Source organism: Thamnophis sirtalis, unplaced genomic scaffold, assembly GCF_051295495.1.
Source record: "Thamnophis sirtalis isolate CommonGarterSnake01/CBP01778 unplaced genomic scaffold, rThaSir2_p1.2 scaffold_4, whole genome shotgun sequence".
Taxonomy (NCBI): Eukaryota; Metazoa; Chordata; class Lepidosauria; order Squamata; family Natricidae; genus Thamnophis; species Thamnophis sirtalis.
In genome coordinates this window covers 101,805,250-101,829,073 of record NW_028261384.1, presented here as the reverse complement: position 1 = coordinate 101,829,073, position 23,824 = coordinate 101,805,250, and the positions used below count along the sequence as shown (strand labels likewise).

The 23,824-nt window shown below is 41.2% G+C and overlaps 1 protein-coding gene across 3 annotated transcripts; it reads left to right on the top strand.

The window, feature by feature from the left end:
- Window positions 1-679: 679 nt before the first annotated feature.
- On the top strand, window positions 680-23,574 carry PHOSPHO1 (phosphoethanolamine/phosphocholine phosphatase 1). 3 transcript variants are annotated; one of them, XM_014075016.2, is made up of 3 exons: window positions 680-954; window positions 18,557-18,659; window positions 20,387-23,574. In XM_014075016.2, the coding sequence occupies exons 2-3, from the start codon at window positions 18,615-18,617 to the stop codon at window positions 21,146-21,148; spliced, it is 807 nt and encodes a 268-aa protein (XP_013930491.1). In that variant the 5' UTR covers window positions 680-954; window positions 18,557-18,614; the 3' UTR covers window positions 21,149-23,574. The 3 variants fall into 3 exon arrangements, with proteins under 3 accessions (XP_013930491.1, XP_013930498.1, XP_087569732.1); XM_014075023.2 differs by lacking the exon at window positions 680-954 and adding an exon at window positions 17,100-17,392; XM_087713606.1 differs by lacking the exon at window positions 680-954 and adding an exon at window positions 19,955-20,065 and having other exon boundaries at window positions 17,399-18,659.
- The last annotated feature ends 250 nt before the right edge of the window (window positions 23,575-23,824 follow it).

The window sequence follows — 23,824 nt, the reverse complement described above, 5'->3', positions numbered from 1 at the left end:
TTCATCTGACTCTCTGCATTTTACCTACCCCCACCCCCACCCACCCCGATTGGCGAATGTCATTTACAGTGTAGAAGAAATCTAAAAGTGTAAAGGAAGGAGATTGTTTTATGGCGTTGAATAAGGCGTTGCACGAAGACTAAGTTTTATCAGAAGAATCTACTTGTTCTTTGCTTGCGATTGCAAATAGCGGAGGTGACTCAAGAAGTTCTTGCTTGTCCAGGTTGCTCCACAGAGAAGATGATGGGTCTGGGCGGACAGGCGACCTAGTTAAACTTATTTGGAGTCTGGCAGTGCGTGGCTTTATCGTCGGAATGGCGCAAGGACAGGTTGGTTTTTGCTCTTTCTCCTTCACTCATTTGCCCGCATTCCCCTTCTTTCTTTGCAGGCGTTCCAGGCATGCGTGGCAGTAAATTTAGCTTTAGCTTTTAGCGTAAAAAGTCTGAGGAAGAGCTCATTGTCCGCGGGAAAAACTTCGGGGCAAATTCTCTTTACGCGGTGGTCTCGAGATGCGCAGAAGTAGGGAGGGGGGGGCAGCGCTAATGGATGCTCTTTCTCCGTCGCGATCTCCTCTTTTGATCTGTGACCACGAGCCGTTCCTATTGGCCGTTTCCCTTGTGACGTCTGGGGACTGCGGTTGTCCTATGTATCAGGCGCCGGGCTTAGTTTCCGTATCTTAAGAGAGACCGGAGATCGCGGGGTTTCTTGTATGCTGCAAGGAGAGGCAGAAGCCAAGAAGAGCCGGGCCTGCCTTCTCGCTACCCCCGCTCCGCCCCGGTCACCGGGGATGGGGACAGCTCTCCGCTAGACTCGCTGCCAAACTGGACGGGGAAAGGGGAAAGCTGTTCCCACCAGCCGAAGTCAGAACCATGCTGTGACCAAAGTTGGAGTCTGAAGCGAAAGTAGACCCCCCCTCACTCCCTTTTGCAAGCGGGATCCGATCCAAAAGAACACGTGAGTCTGCCGCACATTGGAGGAGGAGGGGGAGACTTCAGACTTGCCCAAGGGCAACGGGGACACCGTGATCTGGATGGTCCCCTGTGCGAGAGAGCGGCTGCTGAAAAGGTGGCATCGAGCGGCAAGAGAAGATTGTTAGCAGTTGACAGAAGCGGAAGGGGAGAGCAAGTTTTCCTAGTAGTTTTTATTACTACTGGGGGTCACAGCGTTCTAATAAGTAACTTAGTTCGTGGAGTAGGTGTAAGGTTTTTTTCCATCTCTATTTTTCATTGCATTTGAGTAGGGGGAGGGGTAAAGAATTGGCAATGATTAGGGAAATTAGAAGTGCAGGATTTAATGTTGATTTTAGGTGTCATAATCGTTTAGCCTAAACTGGTCCAGTCATGTGTTGCAAGTTCATCTTCAAATCAAGAAAGAATTTTCCCCCTTAGAGGGACTTAAAGCAACAGTGGCAAGACTCCAATGGGTTGTTTCTGGTCAATAAAAATGCAGATGTGTATATTTGGCACAAATTTTGTAATAAAATTAATGTAGAAGTGGGTACATGTCCAGAAGACCTGCCCAGGTTTTCCTTCCCTTATCCATTCTCAGAGACCACTAGTCAAACTCCAAATAACTTCCTGTCAATTATCTCTCTCTCCCTCTCTCTCTCTCTCTGTCTCACAGACACACAAACTCCTTCCTTCCTTCCTTCCTTCCTTCCTTCCTTCCTTCCTTCCTTCCTTCCTTCCTTCCTTCCTTCCTTCTTTTACAGTGTTTGTTTTATAGGCAGCTTCAAGCTGGTCATTTGCTTACCCTAATCTCCATTTCAGCCCAGTCCCCTCCCCCCATCTTCTTTTCAATTTATTTGATCCATTTGGGCAGGGGGGGAGGGGTTTAAGGGTTGGTAATTTAACCTGAACTAACTGTAGAGTAGAAAAATAGTCTTTGACAATCCTAAAATTACAGACAGCAGAGCATGGTAGAAATATTTCTGTCCTGCAACTAGGCAGAGATGGATTTCTCAGTGCCTGGATGGATAGATCCGTCCTCCATATATTTTCCTCAGCTGTATGGGAAAAGATGCAAATGAAACTAATACATAAAGTAACTGCCACTGGAGGTCGGCCAAGGACTAGCATGTGATCCACTCTGAAAAATAAAAGGAAAAAATATTGAAAGGCTCTAATGTAGGATTTGGGACTATTTACTCTGAGAGAGCAGAACTAGTACATTAAGGATCAATTGCTGATAAAATGGCAGAAACTCAGGGTTTGGGGAAGCAGGCTCCAAGGAAACCAGTTTAGCAGACTGACTGGACTGGGCAATTTCCTAGTCAACTCTTCTGGCTGGAAGAAAGTATTGTTGGGATTTGGTCAATGCAAGCTGCAGGTAGAGTTCTTTGGTAAAGTGCTGGGCTGCAGGTAAGGAATACTCAAACTAAGAAAGCTTGGGCTCCCAATGTTCAGGATGACAGCTCCATTACCCCCAGTCTGTAAACAAAGTAGGATAATATACAATGGTGACTTGTAGTTTCAATATATCCAGATGGCACCAAATTGGAAATGGTTATCCTAGAATAGTGCTTCTCAATCTTAGCAATGTCAAGAAATGTGGGTTTCAACTCCCAGAATTCTCCCAGCCATTCTAAAGGTGAAGTCCATACCTTGAAATTGCCACGGTTGAGAAAGACTGTCCTAGAGCAAGAGTTAAATCTGATGCCAGTATTGGTAAAATGTTAATAAGTAGTAATGGAATAGTTATTTATAACAGTTATTTATTTATGCAGCACACAGAAAGAGAGGAAAAGAGATTGAAACATTTCTAATAAAGGATGCTATGATTATGGCATGCTATGTTGCTGCTATCTTATACATATATGTTTATCTAGGAGTATGCTTCTCTGAGCTCAGTAGGGTTGGTTTGGTTTTAAGAAGATGAACAAATTGCACTACATAATTATATCTTGCACTAAGCCCTGGCTTTTTCTTGGGTGAGCCCAAATACCTACATAATCCCACACATCCCACATTGGGTTCCTAATCATAAATGCATGTGGACAAGCATTGTTTTCCTTACACCTCTGCCAAATACTCACCCACATAGTCATACCCATATCAACCTAATATTGTTTTCGCCCAATTCTTACCACCCACATTTGCTTCTATTAATCTTTACAATATTTCAGCTTCTTTATTGTAATGCTGTAAACATCAGGCCTATTTTGTCATAATCTTATATGGTAGAAGAGAAACCAACAGTGAATTTAAAGTATGTTTGTGATGTGTGTATCTTTAGTATATAGAGATCCATCTTAGACAAGCAAGCTGTTTTTCTGCATGAAAGAGTTGCCAATGTAAATTCATTTGCAAAAAATCTTTTCAGTTCTTTCTTTTTGGAACTTCTGTAGATTTCTGTACCCCCTTATTGATTTTTTTCTTTTCTTTTTGTGTTAGACTCTTCTCCGTCTCTCTTTCTCTCTTCTGAGAGGGACTCACTAACAGAGCCCAATCACTAACAGAGAAGTTACATGTTTATTTATTGGCTTTCAGTGTACATCAGCAATTATAAAGCCCTTCATGGTATTGGATCTGGGTACTTGAGAGACCGCCTGCTGCCAATTACCTCCCATAGACCCATTAGATCTCACAGGGTTGGCCTCCTCCGGGTTCCATCTACTAGCCAATGCCATCTGGCTACTACCCGGGGGAGGGCCTTCTCTGTGGCAGCTCTGGCCCTTTGGAATGAACTCCCCGCAGGGATTCGGACCCTCACCTCTCTCCAGGCCTTCCGAAAAGCCGTCAAAACCTGGCTTTGCCGGCAGGCCTGGGGGTGATGAGTTCCCTCACCTCTCGACATGTATGGTTGTGCGACTGTTGCTTATTTTTATTATTTGTATTTCGTTTTGATGTTCTCCCTTTTTGAATTGTTTGCCACCCTGAGTCCTCCTGGAGAAGGGCGACATATAAATAATAAATTCCATTCCATTCCAATTTCAGGGGGAAATCCACAGTGAAAACTAAATTTAGAAACTACCAAAATATTTTCTCAAATCCCTCCCTAATGAAAATGAGTCCATTAAAAAGGAATCAAAATCATACTTTTTACTATTTTCCTTACTGGTTATAGAAATTGACCAACATCCATTTCTTTGTTAAAAATAGTCCTTGGGGCATTCAAACTTCATATTGCAATCTATCACTTCAGTGACAAATTTGCCTATGAATTTGGCTCTTGTTTTCTCTTGCAAGGTTTTCAAAAGGATTGTGAATGATTTGCCAGTCCCTTTATATGCTGAAAGTGGTATGATACAAGTAATGTTAGGTGTTAAACACATTTTCAGGGTTTTGTTATTCTATAATGGCCAAAAGCAGCATTTCATGAAGATGGTAACATATTTTTGACTGTAGGAAGGTATCTTGCTTGCATGAATGACATCCTGTTCCATGCAAATACACTATGAATAAAACTAGTAGCTTTGACTAGGGTTACTCCTTGCCAACTTTCCTCAACTTTCTCTGTGGAAAATAACTCATGCAGACCCTCAGTTATTTATTTATGCAGCACACAGAAAGAGAGGAAAAGAGATTGAAACATTTCTAATAAAGGATGCTATTCCAAATAGTTTTCCAAAGTATTTGCTTTCACCAACAAATTTTTAAGATCCTTGTTGGAGAAATCTTTTCTTCATGGCTTTTGATTTAAAATATAAGCAGTGCAAAGGAAAGACAGTGGAATGAAACTGCTTTGGTGATTCTGGGACAAATGGCTAAATTCTAAGCAAGTATATGAATCTGTAGGAACAGTTTTGGCTGGAGAATAAATCAGCTGACCCAGCAACTCTTATTCATCTGCCTGGGGCAAAAGCTAGTGGTCCGAGGAGCATTTGGGGGAGAGGAGATGGTGAATATGTGCTCCTTTTGTTCTGTTATTTAAGTGGTCTCTAACAATTATCTGATATCTTCTGAAAGACTTCCTTAAAGCATTAAGTTCTTCCACTCCCTTCCTTTGCTTTCGGGATAAGCCCAAATATTGGCATGACTCAGCAGAGCCATAAAGAATAACTCTGCTGACGTTTCCCTGTGTTTGGGCTGCAAGCTAAGAAGCTGCTTGGGGAAGGTTAATCAGGGACACAGATGGCATCCAGCCATTGTTTTTTTCCTCAACCCAATGTTACCTCTCTACAATCTCTTGAAAGGGAGGGGCTTTGTAAGTACTTTCTGTGGCCCTCCCCACCCTTTCATAAAAGCTGGTGGTCAGTACACAGAACAGCATGTGTTATTTTGCTTTTCTTTTGCTTCTTTTCTTAAAATAGACAACGATATCATATGTGTATAGGAATTCTGAAAGAGAATCTTTTGGGCTAAGGGGAAATCCTGCTGCTTCTGAGCTGCTTTCAAACTGCCTTTAAAAAGTCAACATTTCCTCCCTTTCCACTACTTAGAACAAGCACGTGGCTGCCACTTTGTATTTCTAGCAATGGTCAGGGTGGCCCTTTAAGAAAAAATCCTCTCTTTAAATTTTAATGTTCATCAAATCCATGTGTCAAATTTTGATTTTTTTTCTATCTCCCACAAAATTTCTTCAGTGATTTTTTCTCTCACAAGGGCTGTGAGACTTAACCATCATTGCCAGTTTTGTTGTATTTATTTACCTTTCTTCTTTTGTGGGCATCATAGGATCTTTCCAATGCTGAGCATATAGAAATCGTGCTGCTGTTATCACATATAGCAACTTTAAGACTTGTGGACTTCAACTCCCAGAATTCTCCAGCCAGCAGAGCCACTGATATATAGCAATAAAATATCATGTGAATTTCCCATTGTTTCATCTATAAACCCAAACAAAAATGTTTTGCAGTCTAAATTGTACATTAATTTTAAAAATATTTTGAATTATACTATTAATTTCGATCCAATATTACTTAACTCTTTTACATCAAAGATGATAAAAGGTTCCTATTTCAATCTTGCAGTTCCAGCAACTATTTGGGGATCCTTGATGCCATTAGCAAATTTATCTGGAAATAAATACCATTTGCAAATCATTTCGTAGAAATTTCAACCCCTCTTGCCACATGTCCCAAAGGTGCTTTTTCAACAGGCAACTGGACTTTCTGGTTTTTCTCTGAAAACGTTTCACTTCTCATCCAAGAAGCTTCTTCATGAGAAATCAAATATCTTCAAAGAAAAGCCACCTTTTGAAAAAGCACCTTTGGGACAACCATGACATGGATAACTGAGAATCTCCCTAGACCTTTAGCCACATATTTTTTCCATTGATCAATTAGTACATTATATTGAAATTTTATACTTTTTTTGCCCAGCTTATTATACAACTTTTAATTAATCCATCTTTTTCCAATTTTAACAAACCTCTGCCCTTTACCCAGAAATTGAAATTGGTCTTCTTTACCCTGTTTTAGTAAATATGATTTAATCACTACTCTGTGTGATATTAAAGAATTTAAAGTATTCTACATATATCCATTCTATATAAAAACAGTGTGATCTGATATCAGTTAAGTAACATTCATTCATGCATTAGATCTACCTCTCTCCTTTCCTTGGGAGCTCAGAATTGTATGTTTAATACACCCTTCTTCAAAGTATCTTTATAACAATAGCAACCTGTGAGATTTGGGATCAATCACTGTCTTCAGGCCAAATAAATCTTGTCCTCTCCCATAGAGACATATGCATCTTGAAGATGGGTTTTTCTGATCCTAAAACTACACGATGCTTGTTTTCTTGGAAAATGTATCTGCTAGAAGGAGCCTGAAGATTAGAGAAGCTGTTGTACTGCAACTCCTGCAAGTTCCTCCTTACTTGCTAATTCATCAACTGAAGCATCCTCGTTTCTTTTAGCATTTTTGGTGCTTTTATTATCATATGCTAATAAAAGCTAATCAAAAAAGCTACCACCGAAACAGGAATGGCTTCCTTCTTGTTCTTTCAGAATGCCTCCCTTGACATCTAGTAATTGGACATTAACTTTCCGTTGAAACCATTTTCTGGATTTTGGGTAGGATGACTATGGCATTGTGTGTCCCTGTGTTTGAGCAGCTAGGCAATTCAGCAGGACCACCTCTGCTCTACCAAAGGATTATGCGAAGGCCTCAGTTGTCAGAGACATGATGGGTGGCAAAGGTCAGTATTTCATAAGTTTGGCTGTTTTTTTTTAATATTAAACTTACGCTTTAAATTTCTTTAGGCTACCTCTGACTCCCTTTGTAGAGTTTGTGTAATATTGCTTAATCAGAAAGGAAATCATGTAATGGATGTATATGAATGTATGCAGTGAACAGTATTTTTGATCCCGAGACCTAGTTGGTGAATAGGGAATCATGTGAAACACCCATAAGTATGGTTCCAATGAGACTGTTGTTGCCTTGTTGCTAACGGCTTTAGTTTTTTTTCTCTCTGGCAATTTTAACCATAGTGTGAGAAACAGGCTGTGTTTCCTCCTTCCCAGCAGTGCTGATGAGGATTTTCCCCAAAAGGGAGAGTTCAGCACTCATTCTCCTTGTGTTCCTGCACATTGAAATCTTCAGCCAGATGCTAGTCAGATGTGTGATGAGTTGGTAAAACCTTGCATACCCAAGAACCTGATCCAGCTGTGGTAGGGGCACATTCACAACCTCACATAACACCCTTATCCAGTGGGGGGTTGGCAGAAGTGGTGGTGATGGAAGTACAGGGAGCAACCCACAACAAGCTACAGGAAGAAGCCTTTGAGGGACAGCGGCAATACAGTTTGCCATTTGCAGGAAATGCAATGCATTGCTGTCCACACCCAGATACCATTTGTACCTTGACCACCTAGGGGAAGACTAAGAAGGAACTCCCTTATCTTATCAAGGCTTCCCTGCCTGTCTGCTGTTTCTAGATTGTGAAGGCACTTCACTCTTAATAAGCATGTCCTTTTATAACATGCAACAGTACCAAAGAACAAATAAATATGAATAAAGGCCAATGCGAAATATTTGCTTCTCCCCATTTCTCTCTTCCTGATTGAAAAAAGGACAGGCTTTTTACTTTCTGGGCAACAATGAATTTTAAAAGCAGTTTTCCTCAAAGGTGTCCTGGAAGGCCTGTGAACCCCTTCGTGCCATAATATTGTTACCTTGCCATTATGTTAAGTGGATTCAGGTAAAGATCTAGAAACCACAGGCCTGCCAATTACACTACTCTTGGAATGGTGGCTTTGTCCAAAAGCTTCCCTTTTCAAAGATCTTTCAGTCCCGTTTAAGGAATTGTAGCACGCCCCCCCAGTTACCCTCTTGTGACCTCACAATATTTTATCACACATTTTTATTCTCTCATAATTCAACCACAGCTCTGCCCTTGCAGGTTTTATCTGCCAGTTCAATTAAGTAAAATGCCCCCACTCAGCGTAGGGAACTATGGCAGGAAAGAGGTGACTTTGACTTACAATCAACTAGTTTGAGTTCTTTGGCAGCTCTCAAATGAAAAGAATGAAGCTTGTTTTAGCCAACAAAGGACATTTTTTTTTCTTGTATTAAGCTTTCATAGAATTGAATGCATGGGTGGATTCAAAGAAAAGAAGGCTAGTGTTTTAAATGGCAAAGGCAAAAACGGTAATATTCAACTAGAACAGAGTCCAGCCATCCAGGGATCATTAGAATCATGATGTCTGTGGATCCCTTCCTTGCACACCAAATTCCTCCTCCTACCTCGTTAAAAATAAGAGGATTTTTTTAAAATGGAAAACCAGCATAATGTAACCACAAGTGCCTGATACCATCTCCTCCCACCCGCCCAGAATGTCATTGCAATGAATATAAGCCACGTAAGTTTTGTTGGAAAATGAAAACAGCAAATGGCTGCGGTTCTGTGTTTTCTCTGAAAGAACATCCAGAAAAAAGGAACATTTGCTAAGCTGTAGAAATCTGTCAGAAGCTGCTTGAGAAGTGATGCCAGGAAGAAAATTTCCTTTGGAGAAAATGGGCATTGTGTCCATTTTGTGATACGGAAGCCTCTCTCTGCTCCCCATTTTGAGAGAACCCAAGGAACACAGTCTTGAAAACCCAAATGTGTCCTAAAGATACAACTGCAGATCACCAGTAAGGAATTTTCACAAATTAGGTAGTATAACTGATGGGTGAAATTTTGGCTCTCCAGACAGAGTGAGGGCCTTGGGTGTGAGTGATGGTAGAAAGAGAGAGATGCCTTGAATGTAGACAATAGCTGGAGGAGGGTGCTGACATACCCTGACAAATCTGACTTGAATACATAAATTAAGCAAGCATTGGTGGTAAAACATCTCCAAGTTGAGTATTGCCTTCTGATGGATTGAATTCATGCAGCTAGTTTTTGGTACATTACTGTACATTGTATGAACCCGGCCAAGGTGATTTATTTGTGCTTTGGCACGTGTGAATGCAGGGGGCTCACTAAACATGATATATGCCACGGAAGGAGATCAGTACTTTGCTCTATAACAAAAAGATATAGTCTAGGAATGTCCTTGGTGGGAGGTACAGCAATGTCAAGATGGCAGCTGCAAATTCTGGGCATTGCACATGCCAAAAAAGAGGCAGGTCTTCCTTTGTGTAGTTATGGCCACTTCCTTGACTTTTGCTCGCTCTCTCTTCCCTTCAAATATCCATGTTGTGATTTTGTACACCTTTGTAGACAAACATTTTCAGGAAATTCCATTACTATGACCATCACTAATCAATCTCTAGTTATCCCTTCACTACAGGAACCAATCAGCCAGCATTCTGTAGCTACAAAACAGAGCCGGTTCTCAGGGAACTCTTTCGAGACATGCTTTCTATGTTTAGAGCGAGCTTTCTTAAATTTTTCTTTTGTGCTTCTGCAAACCTAAGCCTGCTCTTGCCTTCCATTTGCTCAGGAGTGGTTTTCTTTAATTACTACACTCCAAAATACTTTTTTTTTCTTAGCTCTTGTGTAAGATGAGAGGTTTTGTCCTGCTGTTATTTTCTGGTTTGCATAAAGCAGGAAGACGGTGAAGAAAACAACGCCTGCATGTAAGAGGAAGAGGAAAGTTCTGCTTATGTCAACAGCTTTTGTTTCATCACTGCAGATACCATTGGGACAACATCTTTGTGCTGAAGGGCTGGTCCTGCAAAATTCTGGCCCATAATTCTATCATACCCCAGTGTGAAGTAAAACTCAAAACAATGTCTGTGCTTTGGAAGAAACTGGATTAGGCAAACTGGAGCAAGGATGATTTCTAACAAGGGGGGAAAGGTGATCCCCAGGAAATCACGTTCCTTTGAGTTACATTAGGCCCACGTTGCTCGCCATTTCGATTTCTGTAGCAGAAATGAAGAGCAGATGTGCAAAAGCTTGTGACAAAGATAGCATTAACAAAGACTGTGGTGGTAAGGCTGCCTTTATCTCATTATCTAAGATCCAACCCATTCAGCCACTTTTCTGACATGGTAGAGTGCATTTTTCTGGAATCCCAGTCATGGGTCCTGTGGCATTGTCTATGCATTGTGGTTGTCATCTGCCCAGATTCCTGCAGCATAGATGAAATAACTGCAAGTAGATACTTTAACATATCGTCAAAATCACAAAATAGTGTTGCTAATTTTAGATGGGGCCAAAGTACCATCTTTTTAAAGGTAGAGAATGTGTGGCTAAGCCTATGCAGTACATCTGTTGGTGAATTTCTTGAAAAAAGTGCAGGGATTCATTCCTGAACTCAGGAAGGCTGATCCAATCTCAATGGCCTCCTTAGAGACATATCTTTCCATTCATTTGTATCATCATGAGTGGGATGTGAAGATAATTCACTGTCTTTGAGGTTTGTCTTCCTTGGGCTGGACTATAAATGCTGAATGCAAGTAGCTGTGTGGGGCAGGTTGTCCCCAGCACTAAAAATAAAACCCACAATTTGCTGTGCCACATGTTACTGAACTTAATTGCTGCCTTGGCATTGCATACATGTTCTACATAGTGCTTGCCAACCTGGGGGCAGTCTAGGACAGAGAATATCCTGTGGGAGAGCACAGTGGGAGAAAACCACACTGGCTTTCCTGATGCTAGAATTATGCCATCTGCTGGTACAAATACTGAATTAGTGTGTTCTAAAAACAGATTTTCTAAGAAAACTAGGGGGACTGGATAGGCAGCCATTCTGATTTCACTGCAAAAAAGATTTGTTACCTTAGCACAAACTTAGGATTTCTCTCTGAATTGAATATTGCTTCAAGCTTTTTATCCAATCTCTCGATCAGAGCCTGCTATGGCCATTTCAGATTTAATTCCCCTCTCAGCCTTTCCTTTTCCCAAATTGGACTAATCGTCAGTGCTGACAGCAGCCTGACTCCTGTGTTTCATCAGTCCCTGTGGATCAGGGGTGTCAAACTCCCATTGTCACAGCAGCATCATGTGATGTACCAGGGGACTTTTTCCCCCTTCGCTAAACCGAGTGTGGGCGTAGCAAGCACGTGACACATCTGGCCTGCGGGTCGCAAGTTTGACACCCCGCTTTAGATTTTCCACAAGCTCAAGGCAGCACATGAGGAGGGAATCTCTCTATCTTCATGCATACAACTTGGTGAGGTAGGCCAGGCTTAATAAGAGTGAATGGCTCAGTAGTAAGGCTTAATGGAGTGAGTTCCTGCTACTTGTTCCAGCTTCTGCCAACCTAGAAGTTCAAAAGCATGTAAAAATGCAAGTAGAAAAACAGGGACCATCTTTGGTGGGAAGGTAACAGTATTCTGGGTGCCTTTAGCATTTAGTCATGCCGGCCACATGACTACGGAGACGTCTTTGGACAGCTCTGGCTCTTCAGCTTTGAAACGGAAATGTGCAACGTCCCCTAGAGTCAGGAATGACTAGCACATATTTGTGAGGGGAACCTTTACCTTAGTAAGGCCCAAGCAGAAAGAACACGGAACCTGTGTCTCTCCTAGCTTCACTACACTATCATACTCAGTGTCCCACATTGCCAGTTCTTTAATCCGAAATGTGTGGAGAGTTTTGGTTTGCAGAAAACTGCGTTAGCATTAAGCAGTCTAGAGAATCCTGGCTGCAGAAGGAGGTTTCTGAAAGTGGGCTATAGATTAAATGTTTAATGTGGCATGAAGAAAAAAAAAGAGCAAGTTCATAAGAAGTAAAGCTGTTCTTTATATAAATTCATTTTCATTACATTGAAATGTACCTTGCATTAAACTGTGCTGGGGTCTTGCCTACTTTCTGAGAGGGCTTATCAAGGATGCCATTCTAAGGTAAAAAGGAGTCTTCAACTCTCCCACCTCCCAAAGTTGCACCTCTTTATTTAAGGCTAACATATACGATAGAAGAATGTGAATCTTTCTTGATGTTCCCATGATAGAAATCTCATGTGTAAGACAAATCACATTACACATGAGGCTCTTTTTGTTGTAAGTCAACATTGCTTCTTTTCCATATTTGCTGGAAAAACTTTGTCAAGGCTGAGTATTTCCCTAGTTTGCAATATAAACAGACAGGTTGTACATTGGCTGGCAGTCTGAGCATAACAAAGGACAACTAATGGGAATACACATATGTTACATGTGCGAACAGATGAGCTTGGAAGCACATTCTTTGCGCTGTCCAAATACTTCTATTCCTCATCAAGATCAAAGAAACTTTTTCAGTCAGTTGATAGCAGAATCTGACTAGATCACTATGCACTGTCTGGAGACTCTGTGAGACATCACCATTTTATCTTTCTTCATCTTAATATTCAAACAATAAATGGATCCTTCGATGAATGTATATGGAGCTTTAAAAAAAGACCCCACCCAAGTATGGGAGACCATCCTTATTTGTGCAACTGGTGGCATACATGACTGCCCTTAATGCTTTAAAAGTAGGTATTGCCTTATTCAGATGAATCCTATAATCCCTGCAATATTCAAATATATTCTTCAGGGACAAATGGCAGGTTACACAGGATTTTTTTTCTGCACGTAAGAGATCAGTAGAGCACAAGAAATAAATAATTTCTCCTTTTCAAAAGGTCAGCAAGTTAGCAATGCATGCTAATTTATACAATTATCCAAATATTGATTTCAGTCTGCATAATTTGTAGTTCTATAATTTTCCTAGCTCTTGGAAGCTTCTAAATTTTCTAGATGTGCCACCTGCTCTGATCCTGCTCTGTATGTGTGGATAACTTTTGAATTGCAATTACTACTAAGTTTGGTTGACTTGGGTATTTTTTCCAGTTTCTGGCTGCTGTGGTTCTTTCTCTTACCTGATGGAAAATATTTGAGGGGGGAAAAGAAAAGTTGGAAAGTGATTGATTGATTGATTGATTGATTAGATTTGTATAGCAACAATGCTGAAAAATAAATATTTGCATGGACAAGGATCAAATCTTTATTTGGTCATAGACTAGCAAATAAAATGCAAGAATTGCAATTAATAAAAAAGAATAAAATTAAAATATCTAAAAAAGATTAAAGTAAATGCTATGGCATTTTGTGCAATCTATCGTACCTGGCTGGGGTCAAGGAAATAAAATCAGATTGATCTGATAACAACATTTTGAGAAAAAATAAATTGGGATGACCAGGATATTTAATAAAGAGTGAAAATAATAATTCCAGCCAGCATTTGCATAGAGAACGCAATAAAGAATAATATATTCCATTGATTCAATTATTCCTCTACCTCATGGACATAGTAGAGTATCTGTTCAAAGGGGATTTTTTTGTTATCTTCATTCAGTGACAGCTGTTTTGAGAGCATTAAATCTGGCTAAGGACAAGGCCCATCGAAATTTTGGGATTGTTGTGTGACTGAGAGATCTAGCTGGTTGGAAATGTGCAGAATGGCTTAAGATGTTTCTGGGTAGAGATGCAAAGTCTGCTTGCAGCTCTACATCAATGGCTCACTGTTTGAGATCAAGAAGCGTATAATTGCCGCCTATCAAGGTGATGGCTGGCTATGAATAACCATAGGGTTGCAATTTGGCATGTATTGCCTGGCTCCAGAAACCCTGGAAGCTGTCATGGGGCCACACTGACTGGAAAGAAAGAGAACTTAATCTAGTAAGAGAAGATGTAAATCCATGCAGAAGTTTCAATTTTAAGAAGGCCAGCTTCATGGCGAAAGACCAAGTTCAAGCAAAGTGCTGGAAAGATGGTTCTCAAAAACCTGGACTGAACTCTTTAGGAGCTGAACTGAGCAACAAAAAGGAGGTGAGCTCAGATATTAACTGAGAAGACTATAATTGCTGCAGGTTTACGGTTACCAATAGCCTGGACTACAATTCCCAGATATTTAAAGGTCTTGATTTGCTCTATTAGGTGGCTATTTAGATGCCAGATATTTGTCTCCTGGCATATCTTAGCAAGGCAATGACATTTCCACAATTCTTAGAATGAGTAGCAGAGATTAGTTGGTTCCATGACTGCATCAGGGCTCGCCTCTTCTGTGCCTGTAATACTTGTTTATATTTCCCCTTGAATAAGAGCAGGTCTTGAACTGAGTAGGAGAGAGGATCCTTTTTGTATTTCTTAAAGCAGGAAATTAGTTGTTTCTTGGCTGGCTGGCAATTTCTATGGAATCGGGATTGGTTAAAGGAGCTCTGATTTCTATTAATGCCAGATGGATGGATAGAGAGAATTGGCTGGAGAAGCTGAACTAGTTGAATGGCAAAATCTGTTCAGGGGACTTGTCATCCAAAACAGCTACAGTATATGTAGGTAAAGTGCCTCATTGGCAGAGGGCATTTGGGTTAGTTTGTTCTTCCTCTGACCTGTCCATTTTGTGACCTGTGGGGGTATATGTGTGTGTGTGTGTGTGCTTCCGTGCTATAAACTGCTGATTGATTATTTGACCTTTGGCTAGTACATGAATGTATATTCTTTTGTAGAGATACCCACTATTATTACAAACCTCTGTGTGATATATTTGCTTCTGGGTAATCTCAGAAGGGTAATAATAGTCACACCATGCGCACTCTGACATAATTCATTGGTGTGGTTGGTTCTGCCCAAAAGTGGGTTTCTACCAGTTTGGGCCAGTTCAGCCGAGTAAGTAGTAATTCGGCCTGACCTGCCCCCCAAACTGGTTCTATTGGTGGCATCATAGATGCCGCCATCTTGTTTTTGTTTCTGCGCATATGCAGAAGCATTTTTTTACTATTGCGCATGCGCATCCCTGAACAAACCGGCAGTAGAAGAAGCCGGACCCACCCCTGGTTCTGCTCCAGTGATGTTCTTCCTGCCTCGGGGACTTCCATTATCATTATTTCCTGTGATTCTCGGGCAAAAGTTTTTCTGGAAGACTAGAACGTATGGCCGTTATTGGGTACGTTAAGCTGCAAATGCCCATCTCATGTTCTTGGTGCAGCCACCACCTGACTCAGGTTGTGGCTCCCAGAATTTTAGGCAATCAAAACTTTCCTGTTAACTGCCAGCAGCATTTTTATTCTTTGAAGTTTCTAGATATTGTGCTACTTCAATAGGGCTCAGGGTGGAGGGATTTGAATCTGCTCCAGAGGCTCTACGTTGATATCCACCTATCTAGATTCCACAGGACAGAGGAGGGGACCAACAGGTCTTCCCTCAAAGTTATGGCAACTGTCTTGGGTAGTTGGTAAAAACAGATCAATAAGAGGTCTGGCTACTTTGTGTGTTGCCACTAGAGTTTCTCTCAAATTGTCCAGCCTTTTAATATCAGCGTTTTCTCCATATTGAGGGGAGGAGTATCCAGGATGGGTTGACCTTATCCTCTCATTGAGTGGACTGAGTCATATAAGCTCTTGGGATATGCCTCTGGTCCACCAGGCACCGCCCAGTTATCGACTCAGTCCCTCAACTGGATGGTTTGCCATCCTGGATCTCTGATAATTTGGAAGAAATTTAAAGAAAGAAAAAGAGTTAATCTGTCTCCCTACAGCAGCAGCAGCATGCGAGCTGGACAGAAGGAGAAAGGGGCGTTGGTACTTACCTGATACGCCTCTTCTCATAGTGGGGGAGAAGTATCCAGACCCTCCCTGACATGGTAATATAACATGTGTTATGATGGATGTTGCACTAATATATTAAAGTTATAACTCAATAAAAAGTTTGAAACCATAACAAAGGTCTGGAGTGGATGGCACAACGAGTCGGATAGAGTTCTTCGCCGATAACTGGGCGGTGCCTGGTGGACCAGGGGCATATCCCAAGAGCTTATCTGACTCAGTCCAATCAACGAGAGGATAAGGTCAATCCATCCTGGATACTCCTCCCCTCACTATGAGAAGAGGCGTATCAGGTAAGTACCAACGCCCTTTCCAAATCTGGCATGGCACTAAAAGAGTTAATAAGATTTATTTTTTATTTATTTATTTTTTTGCAGAAAGACACCTGTGCACTGTCTTGCTGTAGATAAAGATTTTTTTTTGCGTGGGCAGCCATCTCTCAGGACAGAATTGATAAAATGTCCTTGAGATTAAATGAAGTTGAGTGGTCACATTTATTCTTTAAAGTGGTAATACTCTCATGGCCAGATTGGCTTAGGAGTGGGCTGAGTCCCTCTGAGCAGAACACACATTGTAGAAGATTGGAAATGGAGCAGAAAAGTTTTCATTTCAAACAACACTCTGGTAACTGTAAGTAAAAATTGCTCTCTGTTTCTACTAGATGGAAACCACTCAGCCTGTTGTAAGTCAATCAGCTGCTTTTCACAGCATAGTAGCTGGCTTAAGGATAAGATAATTGTTCCTTTTGATCCACATCATCCTTTATTTGCTATTATTTAATATTTATGAGGTGATTTGTTTAGATTACACTTACAGTTTAAAGAGATTTACAGTCTTTCCTTTGGTTACCTGCCCACTGGAGGTTTGTTGATCCCCTTTCCCAGGGGAATGTTCAGCCCTCTTGGATTGTTGCTCTTTCTTTTCCTAAGTGTAAAGGGAAGGTTGCCCATTGGCTTCCCTACTGGCTACTTTTGTGACAAACTTTATACAGGAGATTCATGCTTTCGCTTGGGGGGGGGGGGAATTGGCAGCCTGGAGGCTGGATGTGTCATGCTCAGGCCATGCCCAGCCCAGGTCCGCAAAGGGAAAAATGTCGCAAAATACCACATGATGGCAACATGACGCGCCGCGAGTTTGATACCCGTGCTTTAGCTAGTTGTCATTTGGCTGGTTCTTACAAAGAACTCTTTCAAGGAGCCCACTTCAATTTTAAGTGTTTTAACCAACAAGTCAAAGATAGAAGGAACTGTTTGAGCTGCCAGAAGACTTTATTTGATTAGAAAAATCAGTTACATTTTTGTTCTTTAGGTTTATCAGGTAGGCATTCGCACCCTCATCCTGTAATAACTATGCAGCTGCAGAGCAGATTGTGTCAGTGTGTTTGGTGGGGGAGAGGCCTCTTCCACGGAAGAGGAGAGATCTGTTGACTTTCAATCTCTGCTTCTAAAGCATCATATCCAACGGAGGAATTTGAGGGAGTAAGAATACCTGGAGGCTCCCTGCTCATTAGGTAACTATCGACTTTCGACTGTTTTGTTAGCTTGGCTCTAGCTTGCCTTGCAGAATGTGTAGAATATCTCTTCTTTCTTTTCCCCATGAGGATTAGTAAAGTCCTGGAGTTTTCTCAGCTCTTTTTAAATGTTGAAGCTTTCCATAAGGCAGCAGAGGTGTGGCATTTACAACAATAGATTAAAAATATGGGGATAAAGATATACTTTTCCAGAAAATCTCTCTGCCATCTTAGTTTCTCCCTCCTGGGTAAGGAGTAATCCAGCCGTGGAGCCAAAAGAGTGAAAGAAACACTTGAGGTTTACAAAAGATGGCAAGCTGGCTGGAGATTGTTGCATTCAGAATGCATCACATCTGGGAAGTGCTAAGTTGGAGGAAGTTGTTCCAGCATCTGGTGGCTACCCAGGCACTGAGAGTTCATCTCTGTTTAAAAAGTCAAAATATTTCGCCGTTTCATTATGATAGAAAAATTCAACTCCTCCTGCTACACATGTTTTTTATTAGGATTTGGCAAGACAGTTTCAATGAATAGAGGCAGATTGGTCCTTCTTTTTGCTGTGATGATTTTCTTAGGCACAAGAAGCTGCATTTACAGGTTGGTGGGGGGAGTTAAAATATTTATCTCTTCAGCTCTGCAGCTAATTGAACCGTGTTAAGGAGAGGCTCTTATGCAATCTTGTACTTTGTGAGGAATTTATGTTGTCAAACAAGCAATACAGGTAGTCCTTGACTTGTAACCACAAGTGAGTTCAAAATTTCTGTTGCTAAGCAAGACAGTGAGTTTTGCCTCATTTTATGACTTTCTTGCCACAGTTGTTAAGTGAATCACTGTAGTTATTAAGTTAGTAACATGATTATTAAATGAACCTGGCTTCCCCATTGACTTTACTTGTCAGAAGGTCACAAAAGTTGGTCACATGACCACGGGGAATGCTGCAACAGTTGTAATTGTGAAAAATGGTCATAAGTCACTTTTTTCAGTGCTGTTGTAACTTTGGTCGCTAAACGAATGGCTGTAAGTCAAGGACTACCTATAATTATCAAAGTCATTTGGGAAAACAGGCTGCAGAGTTTATTTTCAGTATGGGGCGAAATCTAAAATGAGCAGGACAAGCTGAACATAGTTGGCATTCATAAAATCAGTGACCTCTGGTTTCTTCGGCAGCAAAGGGAGTGTATACATTGGGGGATGCATCACGTTGGAAACTAAAGTACTGAAGAAGATGAAAAGGTGTTTCGAAGGTATCGGGCTGCAATGCTTTCTTAAGGTGAGCACTATTCTCAGAAAACTTGGGGTAGAAAAGCCTTAGACTCATCGGATGCTGTATTGATGTGCTGTGAAATAACACTGTGGAACAGGGTGGCCAAAGGCTTTGTGGTTCATTTTAACTCCATACCCCTGCCACTCAAAATCTGTAGGCCACGCTGCTTCATTGATTAGACCTCATCAGCCAATGGGAAGCAGAAGAGGTAAGAAAATCAAGAGGGACATGTTTGGAGATGATGTGGAAGGCGCAGCCCATCTGGCGAGTCATCAAAATTCCCCCTACATCAGGCAGAAAACTTTTGTTGAACAATTGTAAATGCAAAACCTTGTTCTAAAATTAAACTGAAACTTCCAAATCTCAGGCAATCCATATTCAATATCAGTGTAAATAACTGCTTAAAGCTGCCCATTATGTTAACCACCTTTCCTCCAATCCTTCATGTATTCCAAAATTCGCTGGTATTCTATCACTGCCTCTTTGTTACGAGCAAGAATTCCAAGGACGTAAATTGCCTTGATCAGGAAAGGATGTGACCAGGATTAAAAGAAACTTAAACACTGATCCCCTGTGCTGAATACTTAAGCCTCTTAAGGTCAAGAACTGAAGATACGTGAGGAGAAAATATGATGTCCTACTTGGACTTAGAGTGGGCACAAGACAGTAATGGGCAATGATGAAGTAGTTCACTTGGAATTACTTGCAATCTTAATTTTATTACAACAGGGCTAAGTGATTTCATCATAAATGTGAAAATTATTAATAATTACAGACCTTAATAGCATTGGACAGAGAGATAAAAATTATCACATCTTCAAGAAGTTAGCAATAGCAATAGCAATAGCAGTTAGACTTATATACCACTTCATAGGGCTTTCAGCCCTCTCTAAGCGGTTTACAGAGTCAGCATATTGCCCCCAACAACAATCCGGGTCCTCATTTTACCCACCTCGGAAGGATGGAAGGCTGAGTCAACCCTGACTCAGATTTGAACAGCCAAACTGCAGAACTGCACTCAGCTTGAAGTAGCCTGCAGTGCTGCATTTAACCACTGCGCCACCTCGGCTCTTGTTGTAAGGCACCAAAGTTACTAGTCCTTGTGAATGCAAACACCTCAAAGCATTCTAATCCTTTCAGGGAGTAAAGGTTATAAAATAGAATGTATAAGTAGCAAATTCCATAATTTGTCATCATCCCCTCTTTTTTTCCCCTCCATGAACCAAGATTAAAAATAAGAGCATATCAAAGATAGAATTTATTTTTTTTAAGCATAGTCATACATTCTTTGCTTTGGTTAGGGCCAAATAGAGGTATCATCTATTTGTGCATGAAAAGGATCTTCTGCTATGGATGCATCTGCCTAAGTACTCAACATCTCATCCTTTGCCTGCTGTTTGTGGCACGTTCAGGTAGGAAGGGGGGGGTACACCAAAGTTGGAGCCAAAGATATGAAGAATTATTTTTGAATACTGTTTTGCCATTAAGGGGAAAGCACTCAGTTCTTAGGTTTGCTGGAAGTGGCATTATAACAGTCATCACAGGGAGATATGTGGATGTTTATTCCCAGAATTCTCTGGGAATGGCTGTGTTGACTGGGTAAATTCTGGGAGTTGTCAAGTTGTCAAGATAAGGAAGGCAATCGGGTTGGGCATAGGCTGCATTGTCAGAAGGGCAAAGCAAGGTGAACACTGTAGTTGGCTTTCCATTAACCAAACCTCCTTTTGTTGCAGGATGGGCCAATGGCGGCCACACAAAGCCAAAAGCACCTCCTGGTCTTTGACTTTGATGAGACCATTGTAAATGAGAATAGTGATGATTCTGTCGTCCAGGCTGCTCCTGAGAAAAAGCTGCCAGAGTCCATACGCCAAACTTTCCAGGAAGGCTTCTACAATGAGTACATGCAGCGGGTTTTGAAATATCTGGGGGATCAAGGGGTAAAGATGGCCGACTTCAAAGCAGTCTATGAAAAGATTCCCTTCTCTCCTGGCATGCAGGAGCTCTTCCAATTCCTCTCTAAGCGCCAGAACCACTTTGAGATTATCCTCATCTCCGATGCCAACATGTTCGGCATTGAATGTTCCTTGAAGGCCGCAGGGGTTTACTCCCTCTTCCGTAAAATATTCAGTAACCCTTCTAGCTTTGACAAGACAGGCTACTTCATCTTGGGTCCTTACCATTCACACAATTGCCCACGGTGCCCTTCAAATATGTGCAAACAGAAGATCCTGACTGAATACCTGGAAGAGCGAGCTCAGGAGGGAAGCAAATTTGAGAGAATCTTCTATGTGGGAGATGGAGCCAATGACTTCTGCCCTTCCATGGCAATGAAGTCAAGTGATATTGCCTTCCCAAGGAAGGGCTATCCCATGCATCAGCTCATCCAGGAAGTTGAGAAAAACCAACCCGGGGCTTACCGGGCTACTGTAGTCCCTTGGGACTCTGCCATAGAGGTTCGTTCCCACCTTCAAGAAGTTCTCAATGAAACATCCTGAGGGAAAGCCTTGCAGAAGCAGCAATTCTCCTTGATTTACCTGCCATACAGCATGGAAAGATCTCAGCAATTAATCTTGCACTGCCTCATGCTTGGCTTCTGCTCTGTTTCCCCCTCTCCCACCCTTTCTCTCATTGTGCACAGGTCTGTCTCTGGACCTCCCCTTCTTTTAATCTCCAGATAAGGGCTCTCTATGCAGTTTGGCAGTCCATTCCAGGAAGGGTGGGTGGGTACCTGTCGCCTCATATCCTTTGCTTGCCTATGAAGAAAATGCTGCTGCTGCATTCCTTAAAAATTGCTTATCCATTTTGGGGTTACAGAAAAGGCTTCTCTCTGCTACCAAAGCATATGAAAGCAGTCATGGGTCCTGCCTCATTGAAGATGACAATAAAATCATCTGCTGTAGATCTAAATGGAGCAGGATTATGTGTCTGCTAGATCAGGTTTTATTTAATCTATGATTTACCCACTCAGCCAGGTTTGGCTGAGTTCATATACTATTAAGCCATAAACCACGGTTCACAGACCATAGTGGCTGGATTCGCACATCAAAACAAAGCAAGTATTGTGTAATGTAAAATAAACTGTTATCTATATCTGCAAAAAATATGCCCAAAAAGGGGGGGGGGGGAAGTGCTACAAGGTAATTTCAGTGTATCATTGTTGCTGGGCTGGACATAATCATCGAGTCCAAAATTCTGGTTTCTTTAAGGGCTTATTTTATTGCTGAGATCAATACCGTAGGGTATACATCCTTAACCTGCTGCTCTCCAATTGTTTGGCTTCCATAATTCTCAGTCAACATAGCTAATAACCAGGGTTTTCAAGAGCTAAACATGGGCTGGACATTGCAGTTCCTTTATAAGGTGCCAGATTGGCAGGGCGACTTTTAGCCAAGCAAATTTTAAGAGAAAACAAGAGAAGACTCTTGCCATAGTAGCATGTTGATCAGTCACCTAGAACACAGAGGTCCCCGACCCTCGGCTGTGGCCCACTACTAGGCCTTGAGCCTTTTGGAACCAGGCTGCGGAAGTAGAGGGCAAGTGTGGAATCCTCTCCTCTCCCCCCCACTGCCACTCAGCAGAGCTGAAAAGGTTGGGGAAGTCTGATCTAGAAGAGCCTCAAGGAAGCATTTCAGCTGCTCCAAAAGAAACTGCTATCTAAACGAGGCATGTGGTGCTGCCTATTTGATGTATAGAAACAAGAAAACAAAGTATTTTAGATGTTTAGAGAGTGGGTCCGGCTGAGGAATTCTGGGAGTTGAAGTCCACAAGTTGCCAAGTTTGGAGACCCCTGGTGTAGGGAACGTGTTAAAAACAACTATTGCTGATGATAATCGATGTACAGCTTAGCCCTTCAGATGTTGCTATGCTACACCTTCTTATAATAGGCATGTTACTTGGGGTTGTTTGCAGTTATAATTCAGCAGTAACTGAATAACCACAATTCCTGACTCCTGACTTTAGAAATGTAGAAAGCAGGAGACTACAAGAAACTACATGGAAAAAATATGCTATTTCTGTATGTATTTCCCATTCATCCATAATTACCCTGTAATTTCAGATCTAACTTTGGACTTTTTTCCCCCTCTGTTCTATTCAAATAATACTGCATATACTCCCAGATAAATTGGAGGCAGAGGGATAAAGAGAAATGGTATTCTGGAGAAAATACTTCCCAGCTTGCTAACAAGATGTCCAGGTTGAATGATGGTGCTGCATCATGGCTTCCTAAAAATGATTCAGGGAGCTTTATAAGAATGAATATGTTAACTATGCTAAACTTTGTATTTCATGTTTTGCTCAGGAAAAGGAATACAATCAATATGCGATTAGTGATATTACGGAGGTATGGGATCTAGTTTAGAAAGAGAAGTCAGTGGAACATGCTCATCCAGACAAACTACAGTCATAACACACTGCCACAACAGACACACAACAGTTATGCACTAAATTTCAAGAGTTGACACAAGATTATGCCTTTTTTTTTGTGCAACACTGGAACAGGTTTCCACTGAATTATGTTACTGTATTGCTGCCAGAATAATTTCCATTTATTAAAATTGAGCATTTGACTTTTCTCTCCCAAGGTTTTGTACCCCAAAACTCCAGGACTTCCCCTTGGCTTGAAATGTGCTTGCCATCTTGGATTCATAACCAAACCAGCAGACTGTTTGCCCATATCTTCTTTTAAAATGTTTATTTGTAATCCTCTCTTGGTCTGTATTCTCTGCAAATATCCCATATTCTTTTATGTTGTATTCCTTTCTGCTTGTTATTTTTGGAATTTAAAGCCATGGCAACTCTTTTATAAGCACACACACACAAAAAAAACATCATACAAAAAATACCTTGCAAATATTAAATGTTAAGTTATCTTTTGTATACTCAGCTGACACAAATTGCTTATAAAGTATATTCAAATATCTATTTCATGATTCCTGTGTTTCTAGAGTCTTGAATGTGTGAAATCCCCATGATGGGGAAGGCTTTCTTTTTCACCTGAAGTCCTACCTCATAAATTAGCTTTATTCTCTCCTTTGATCTGAGAATGTCAGGTGGTTTGTTCCTCTCAGTTATCCCTCAGTTCTTTTCTCTTTGTTGTGATTTCCTCTTATGGCAAAATGAAAGGAATTAAAAGGTGGGTCTAAGTTGGAGATTTGAGGACACACATAACC